This window comes from Juglans microcarpa x Juglans regia, chromosome 4D, assembly GCF_004785595.1.
Source record: "Juglans microcarpa x Juglans regia isolate MS1-56 chromosome 4D, Jm3101_v1.0, whole genome shotgun sequence".
Taxonomy (NCBI): Eukaryota; Viridiplantae; Streptophyta; class Magnoliopsida; order Fagales; family Juglandaceae; genus Juglans; species Juglans microcarpa x Juglans regia.
In genome coordinates, this window is record NC_054600.1 from 7,511,394 (window position 1) to 7,521,117 (window position 9,724).

The 9,724-nt window shown below is 37.2% G+C and overlaps 1 protein-coding gene across 1 annotated transcript; it reads left to right on the forward strand.

Annotated features, from left to right (window-relative positions):
- Positions 1–5,734: 5,734 nt before the first annotated feature.
- Positions 5,735–9,216, forward strand: LOC121260103 (ankyrin repeat-containing protein At5g02620-like). Its single transcript, XM_041161953.1, has 4 exons — positions 5,735–6,406; positions 7,401–7,442; positions 7,699–8,231; positions 8,602–9,216. Exons 1-4 carry the CDS (start codon positions 5,824–5,826, stop codon positions 9,214–9,216), a joined length of 1,773 nt encoding a protein of 590 aa, XP_041017887.1. The 5' UTR covers positions 5,735–5,823.
- Positions 9,217–9,724: the final 508 nt, after the last annotated feature.

The window sequence follows — 9,724 nt, forward strand, 5'->3', positions numbered from 1 at the left end:
AAGGAAGACGATTTAGGCCTCAAAGGTGGACTCACTGGAATGACAAAAAAAAACCCACACCTGTGATGATCAGTATTCAAAAACTTGAGTTAGGAAAATGAGTTTTATCATATTTATGAAGTATTTAATTCTATAAAAAAAAAAAAAAGAGAGAGAGAAAAAAAAATATTGTGAAGGATGACATGGTTGAAGCAGCGAGATATTTTTTTAATGCTGCAACGTTATCAAGATTTTACTCGTCTTCTTATATTGTGCTCATACCAAAAGTGTTGGACCCAAAGAGCTTTGACAAGTTTAGGCCTATAAGCCTTTGCTCTGTGGCCTATAAAATTTTTTCGAAGATTTTGGTTAACAGGTTGACTAGTTTACTTCCGAAACTGATCTCACAAGAATAGGGAGCTTTCATTCCTGGGAGGAGTATATTTGAAAATATTACGCTTCCTCAGCAGATGGTTCAATCATTGAATAAGAAGACCTAGGGTGGTAATATATTGTTGAAAGTTGATATGGCCAAAGCATATGACAGAGTTTACTGGGATTTTCTTTTGCAGGTCTTGAGTAGCTTTGGTTTTAATGACAATTTTTGCAAGTTGATTGCAGAGTGTGTCCAATCTCCTTGGTTTTCTATTATGCTCAATGGAACTTACAAGGGCTATTTCAAGCCTTCTAAAGGTTTGCGGGAAGGTGATCCGCTTTCACCGTATCTTTTTATTATTATGGAGGAAATTTTGTCTCACCTTTTAGTGAATAGATTCAAGGAAGGAAGAATTGGAAAATTTTATCCGAGAGGTGCCCCCTTGGTATCACATTTACTTTATGCAGATGATTTGTTAGTTTTTACAAATGGGGATGCCAGGTAGTTTCAGAGGTTGTTGAGGACCTTAAAGAAGTATAAAAGCTGGTCGGGACAATTAATTAGTACAGAAAAATCATCTATTTATTTTTCTAGGCAGATCAACTTTGCTCGAAAGCTGGAATTGTTGAGAATTTCAGGATTAGTGGAAGGGTCTTTTCCAACTACCTATCTTGGGGTTCCATTAGTCACTGGGCGGTTAATGGCTAGATCCATTGAGCCATTGCTGAATAAAATCCGTGATAAAGTGGCAGGTTGGAAAGTTAGACAATTGTCCCAAAGAGGTCGATTAATCTTGTTGAAGCATGTGCTTTCTTGCATGGCCACTCATTTGTTGGTTGTGCTAAGTGTTCCGTTGGTGTCTTTGAAAAAAATTAACTCCATTTTATCGACTTTTTTTGGGGGAGAGAGTAATGGCAGAGCTGAGAGGAAATGGTATCCTTGGTCTAAGATGCGTGCGCCGACTGTGGAAGGAGGATTGGGACTTAGAAAGTTTATGGATGTGTAGCGTTCACTCCAAATGAAAATTGCATGGAGATTGTTGTCGTTGGATCATTTATGGGCCAGGTTCTTCAAGGCTAAATATGTGAAAAGGGGTCATCTGGTTCTTGCAAAAAAATACACCTGCATGTTCACAGTTTTGGAAATCGGTTATGAGAGTTTTACCGGATGTTTGTGATAATATTCGTTGGCGTACTCGAGAGGGTAAGAAGTCTTTTTGGTATGATCAATGGTTGGAGTCTGGTCCTTTATGTTTACATGCTACTACTATTGCAAATCCTTTGCTTTAGATTCAGGAGTGTTGGGTTAACTCTGGTTGGGATTTGGAGTTGTTGGAGGAGTTGGTGGGTAATGAAGTTATGGGGGAGATTATTAGCTCTTTTACAGCAAAAAGAGAAGGGGTTGATTGTATCATTGGAAGCCGACGTCGGATGGTAATTTTTCTTCAGCGAGTGCGTGGGAGGTTATCTGTTTAAAACAAGAGAATCCCAAGAATTGAGTGGATTTGGTATCAATTGCTATAAAAAAAATGTCGCTGTGCATGTGGAAGGCTCGCTTCCATTGTCTATCGGTGGATTCCAGAGTGCAGAATTGTGGGTGCACTTGGCCTTGAAATGCAATTGCTGTAATATTGGGAACGTGAAAACGCTTGAGCATGTTCTGTGCTATGGCAAAGTTGCAAAGCAGATATGGGAGAGAGCGGCCAGGGTGATGGGATTATCCTTCATGTATGCAGGAACCTGGTGGGGGCGTGTTCTCCATTGGTTTTTGTTGGCCAAGAAATCTTCGTCAAGGGGCATTTTGATTGGTCTGTTACCCACGATCATTACTTGGTGTTTATGGCAACGTAGGTGCAGAAGACGTATGGAAGGGATTGATTGCTCGGTGGAGGGTCTGTGGCTTTCAATAAAATTTTGGCTTAGCAATTTGTATATGGAACAAATGAAGGCAGGGCCCGTCTCACCTAGTGATGAGCAGTTTCTTGCCAATTTTGACATTCCATCGATTCGGACTCAATGCCACATGCCACATTTGGTTGTGTGGAAAAAAGCCAGTTAGTGGGCACATGAAGTTGAACGTGGATGGGAGTTGTAGGAGTAATCCGAGCTCTTATGGGGAAGGAGGTGTGATCTGAGATGCTATTAGCACTGTTAAAGGCGCTTTTTCAATTTTTTTTGGGTAGGGGACAAATAATGAGGCCGAACTTCGTGCTCTACATGCGGGTGTTGTTTTGTGTAAAGAGTTTGGATTTTTTAATCTAGAGATGAGTGTGAATAAAAATAATTGTTGACTGGATTCTCTCAAAAAATTGTATAGTTTGGTATCTTTGGGAGTCTTGGGAGCGACGATTAAAGAGCTTCAGGGTGTTAACTTCGTTATTCGGCATCAATATAGGAAATCAAATCAAGTTGCGGATTTTCTGGCACGACAAGGTGAAGTAGGTTTGACATGTAGATATGAGGAGGGTGGGTTACTTCCCCGTCATATCAGGGGTATCCTTCGTATGGATAAACTGGGTCTCCCCAACATTAGAGTTTAAGGTTCCCTGGGTCGTTTCTTTTTTTTTGGTTTGGTTTTATGTGTTTGTTTTATTTGAATATAGTTTGGGTTGGCTAGTCTTGTAATCACGGTTTTCCTCCGCCATAAGTGAGAATTTTATTTGAATAAAATTGGAAAAGGCTCACTCGTGGACAGGTGGCCCTGACACTTGTTTAAAAAAAAAAAAAAAAAAAGGTATTTTAGGATGTTCTAATTAGGGGTGATAAACGGTTCGGTCGGACCGAACAACTGACCGTTTCGGTCCGGACCGGACCGAGATTGACGAGATTGAGACCGGTCAATCTTGGTCCACGTTTTAAAGGATCGAAAAGTTTCTATCCGGTCCACGGTCCAAGATTTTTCCGGACCGAATGAAAAATAAAAATAAAAAATATTATATATTATTTATATAATAATTTACAATTAAAAATTATAAATATGATATTAACACTTATTAATATTCTATGAATTAACTAATATGTAATATCAATTAGTTAATTATATAGTAATTATATAAATTAATAATATAATTTTCATCTAATTAATTATCATTGACCATATAAAATATTTTTTTTATTGAGTTTGTTACATAATCCACATTAATAAGCCACTTAATTTAATTTAGTATTTTAAATAAATTTTTTTATTAATTATTTAAAAAAATTAAGCCGGACCCAATGGACCGACGGGACCGGTCCGGTCCAGTCCCTATGGGTGTTCGATCTGGAAAAATGATGGATAAAAAATATTCAATCCATTACCGGATCAGAATGGACCGGACCGGACCATTTGCACCCCTAGTTCTAATAAGGAACAGACCCAAATTATGGGCTAGGTAGGATTGGCCCTAGAATCCAGTCAGCTCGCTTATCAGTAAAGGGCCCAGCCCACCCAGAAAGGGTCGTAGCTAAAAGAATGAAAAAAGATGAAAGGGGCCCGCGGGGCATCTCAACTTGTTCTGCAAAACATGTGTGACCAACCAAAAGGATCCTTCCATACATTAAAGACAGGAGGATGTGCTCATCTTTCTTTTTTTTCTTTTTTCTTATGTATTTTTTTAATCATTATAAACATTTTAAAAAAATTAAAAATTACAACATCATTACAAAACACATTTTTAATCACTAGAAAAAAAAAATCATTCGGGACATTAATTCGAAGTCCAAAGCATTTCTGTACGCGTTAATAAGTACCTTATAAATAAATGGAGTTGGAATCTTAAAAACCTTCTGCTTTTTTCTACTGACCAAACATGTTTTGGGCCTCTACACCTAATCATATATATATATATATATTTATATAATTTTATTTCGTCCCTTTTCTGAAGGGTTTATTTGCGGCAACAAAAGTCGCCGCAAAAACTTGTTTTTGTGGCAATTTTTTCTTTTACGAAAAGAAAACACAATAAAAAAAATACTCTTTGCGGCCACAGATTAGTCGCTGGAAATAACTTCATCCGCAAATACAACGTTTTCTTGTAGTTAAGAGACCAATTCAGCTTTAACTTCCTTCCTCCCGAAAAATGCAATACGCCACTTCTTTCTAAACTGTCAACAACATAACTGTGATCAAACCCCACTTGATTTCGAATATATTTTCAATTCTCTCTCTCTTTCATTTGGTTTCAATGAGGAAACCAAAGTTGGTCGCCTTTCCTTCACTGCAAGGCCAGGTGAAGTTCACGGACTACGGCCTGGTGCATGTAGGCTAAGGAGAGGATGTTGAAGGTGGTGAGGAGGATCGTGGAAGAGAGAAAAACAGCTCTGAGAAATACAAACGAGATTGATTCTGCGGACGTGTTACTGCAGGATATCGAAGAATCAAGCGAGGTGCAACGCCTACCGTCAGATTTCACACTGGGAATATCGTATAATTGATGGTCCCTGCAGAGGAAACTGTGCCGACGGCTATGACATTAGCTGTCAAATTTCTCAGTGAATTGTCCCGTCGGTCTAGACAAGCTAACAGTACGTATGAAAATAATTTTTTTTTTATTTGTTTTGACTTGGATTTTAAAATCAATGGTGGGGATTATCTCTGATTTCGTACATGTATGGGTCCGAAGATCTCCACCTCAAGATATATTGATGGGTCCAAGATGTCCATCTCAAATCTGCTTGGTTTGGTTCGTAAATCTATTTTAATTTATCTCAATTCATCGTTATATTTTTTTTTAATTTTAACATAAAATATAATAAGTAATTTAATTTTTTTAAATTTTAAAATAATAATAATAATAATATTAAAAAATAATATTCTAATAATATTTTATCATTTCAATTCAATTTAACTTAATTTAACATTTAAACATAGATGCGTATAAAGTGTTTGACCTTTTGCTAAAGAAGTCGTTTTCACTAAGCACGAACTCAAAACACAGAACTGAGACAAAAATAAAAAAAATAAATAAATCATATTTTATATTCTAAGTATGTAAAAAGTGGCGATGATGTTTCAGAATTGTAAATAATGAAATAGAACTCTATATTAATTGTGTTAGCTCTGGAGTCACTGTCTATATTCATTGCAGAATTTATTGAAATCTAGCTAGTGGGGAAGATTTATTGAAATCTTTCTGGTTGGCAGTTGCTTCCATTAAACATGCATTTATAACAATACTCAATGTTAGACCCAACTTGATGAATTATATATGTTTGGACTCCACCGTTAGATGTCCATGATGTAGACGTCATTTCGGGTCTTCAAATTGCGTCATCAAATCATGACGTATACTTCTGGGAGTTTTTCACGTGTAGTAAATGGGGTCATGGTTTCCACTGCTTGCATGTGCTGGACTTTGAACTACGTTCTTATATATATAGCTTATTTGTAAGCAAGGCTTCTACGTAGGATCTGAGAAAGCCCGCTGAATAATTAGCTTCATCATCAGCAAAATTAGTTTATTTGATATAGTATTGCAACTCGAGGTGATGGATCCAACAAAGATCTATAAAGCTGCAGCTAAAAATGACACCGCATTTTTAGAACAGATCACAAGTAACGAGATGAAGTCCTACCTACAAGATTCTGAGAATATTCTCAAGCCGATAACGGACAACGAGGACTCCATTCTACATGTTGCAACAAAATTCAGACGGATGAGGTTTGCTGAAAAACTCATCAGCTTGGACCAATCACTTATTTATCTGGGAAATAAGAAAGGTGACACTCCCCTACATGTTGCAGCAAGTATAGGGTGTGGGAACATCACAAAACTCCTAATAGATCGTTCAAGTTCAAATATTTTGGAGACGGTGAACATAGACAAGGATACCGCATTGCACCTTGCTATGAGAAATGCTCAACACTCGATTGTGGAGTTACTAATTCGCCACAAACCAGAGCTAGCTATGATGGTGAATGAAGTCGGAGAATCCGCACTCTTTCTTGCTGTAGACAAAAACAATTACCATACTGCTAAGTACATCTTAGACTCTGTTCCAGAATCAATACGCTGTAGAGGAAGGGACCGCATGAATGTGTTGCACGTAGCCATCATTCGGATGGTGACAAGTAAGTTCACTCATCCTCTCCCTACCTTGGTCAAAACCAATGTTCTTTCTTTAATGTATATTAATATGAAAAGGCATAGTCCAAGTACACATGAGATATATAAGAGATAGCACCTATTTAGGAGAAAGAAATAGAAACAAGAAAATCATATTAACCCAACATGCCAAAAGCTAGACAACAGTAGCAGGCCCAGGCTAGCTCTACCCTTTTGAATACATCGTCCCATAATGCTTTAGTAATCTCGCAATGCAGTAGAAGATGGTCCACAATCTCTTCACTTTGTTTACACATGCAACACCATTCTACCACTACCACCCCGCGTTTCCGTAAGTTATCCGTTGTCAAAATCTTAAAAAAATGCCGCCCTAGGCGGGGCCTTGTTTCTCCAAATTCTTTTCCGTAGAAAGTGATTGTTCTGCGGTTGTGTGAGGACCTTATAGAAAGAGCGAGCTGAAAATGTACCTCTCTGGTAGGTGTGCACCACAAAGTATCAGCTTCTTGAGTACGCGGTCTTATGGAGTATATGACCTGGAAGAAATCTTCAATATAATCTCAAAGCTTAATTGTTAATCTAACGTCGCATTATTACTTGTATTAGTTATGGAATGAGCATACTACGCATTAATAAATTGAGCAAATCAAAGCACTCCAGAATGGCGGCTTTAGTTTGAACGTTCATATGCTAAATCGAATAATATTTTATATATATATATATATATATGAAATATTTGTATTATATTAAAAACACAAAACCGAACTTGGGTCCATGGAAGTTCCGTCTCTGATTACAATCCTATGATCTTGTGGTATATAATAATGGGTTGTATTCAGATAGAAAGAAAACAAGAGATCCTATCGCATTAAGTTGGGTGAGAAAATATTTTGATATGTTACAAATCCATTACCTTAATCTGTCTCTTGTCTGTAGTTTAGAGTATTATTATTGCTAAATGCTTGTTTCTGTTGTTTTTTCTCGATCTCCTCGTTATCCCAGACAGGCAGAGCTTTTATACCAAGAAAGATTACAATGTAGCAGGTAATTTCATCAGATTGTTGTAGGGTATTGTTTCTTATTTCTCAAGTTTCAGGTCCTGGGTTTCAGAGCTGGTGGCACATTGTTGTTCCAAAATGACATAAATTCAGTAAAATCGATCTGATCTGATTTTTTGAAGACACATTCAGTTGAGATTTGCCACTGAAGAATTTCTGGCGGAGGCTGTGAAGAATTTTCTAGAGAAGGAAGCCCTGTTATCTCTTTTCATTTGTTAACATTTCCTTTTGTTTTCTTGAAGATTTTCTGTCGGAGGTGATAAAAAAAGAGCCAAATTTAGCCTCGGAAGCCGATGATTTTGGGTGGACTCCTCTGCACTATGCTGCACACTACGGCAGTGTGCAAGTCATGAAACTGTTATTAAAATATGCAGGTTCTTCGGCAGCTTACATAAAGGACAAGGAAGGAATGTCTGCTCTTCACATTGCAGCCGAGCAAGGCCACCTCATGGTAGTGACGAAGGTGGTTTCAGAATTTCCTAGTACGTACGAACTATTGGACAATAAAGGCCGTACACCACTCCATGTGGCTGCGGAAAGTGGGAAAAGTTTCTGGACACTCTTGTTTCTAATTCGCAATGTGCCTGATGATCTCATAAACAAGCAAGATAGCAGTGGCAACACGATGTTGCATCTGGCTGCTGTCCACAAACGTTTGAAGAAACTAGCGGCACTGGCAGCTGATAAAAGATTCGACAAAGGGGTTATTAACAAGGAAGGCCTAAGTTGCTTGGAAATTTATAAATCAAGTACTATGACGAGTCTGTTCTTTAAGGTATGACCCATATATCCTACTATAAATTCATTTAACTTAGCCGTGTAGTGTTTATAAATAATTAACGTATGTGATCAGTAATTTCCAAATAATATTCCGTACTTGATGAATAGCAACTAAGCATTTTGTATATTGCGTTTGGATAGAATTTGAATTTGGATTTGGATTTGGTTTTGAAATGAACCATGAATTGGAAACCAAGATTAGTGGTTAACTCGAACATAATACGTTACCACTTTCAAAAAAAAAAAAAAAAATCCTATGCTATTTGATTCAAAGGACCGTATGTATCACAACTTGAAAAGAAAACAAAGACTTTATAAAACAGATTATTCTAGTCCTAATCAATGCCTGTTTCAAAAACTTACAGCTCTTCATCCCTATGTTTGAGGCCTTTGGCTATCTACCAAGTTTGCAAGCAGCATTTCCCAGAAGAACCATCAAAGTACAAACTACTGGGACCAGCGAACCACAAATCGAGAGTAGAAACACATCAAAGCAAAAAGAAAATGACTCATCTATTAATGGGAAAACAGAACAAGGGGCAGATAGTTCTTTTGTTAAGGAGAAGGCTAATGTCGACTTACTTGTAGCAACCTTCGTTGCCACAGTCACCTTTGCAGCTATTTTCACCATGCCTTATAGAGAGGATGGTGCAACTTCTGGTCAGAAGTTGGCTTTCGGCACATTTGCAATTGCGAATTCCATCTCATTTGTTTTGTCAACTGCCTCAATGTTTCTCCATTTCTATGCTTTTGGAATGAAAGAAGAAATCCCTGATGCATTCCCAGGATTCCTAACTTGGTCCGAGCAACTCATTCCATGCGCTGTTCATGCATTAGTGGTAGCTTATTCTACAGGCTCATATGGAGTCATGGCTCGTTCCTATCCGAAAATTGCTTCTTGGGCCTTCGGACTTGGTTTTGTCTTCTTTATTGGCCCTCTCTTCGCCGTCATTAAGACTGTACATCTGATGGCAACTTAGAGTTCCATATTTTGTTACCAAATCTCATGGTATTCTAAATTAGAGTTCCATAAACTCTAATATATGTTTAATTTCATGGTATCTTGTCATATAATGGGTTCGTCCTGTGAGACTACTATCATGGATCGATGTACCAATAACTATTTTAATGTTTTCGAAATGGGTCAGTTGTATGTAACGTCATCTTCCTTCCTTGATATATAAGGGTTGGGAACTGTTGGATTTATGCAATCTTTATATTATTATGGTCAAAAGTTATTCATATATTTTCTTTATCTTGTGATATTATCTTATGCATTGAAATTATTTTTATTAGGGACGTACTAAATTATTGGTTAACAACTATTATAAAATGCATTAGTCGTGGCTATAGATCTTAGGGACTCATTAATGGAATTCAAGTAATATATTAGTTGTCAGGATGTCATTAGCCGTATCTCTCTATTTTATTTTATATTAATTGCCTTATTTTATGTGTAATGAAAAGTAATATGGTATAAAAAAACAC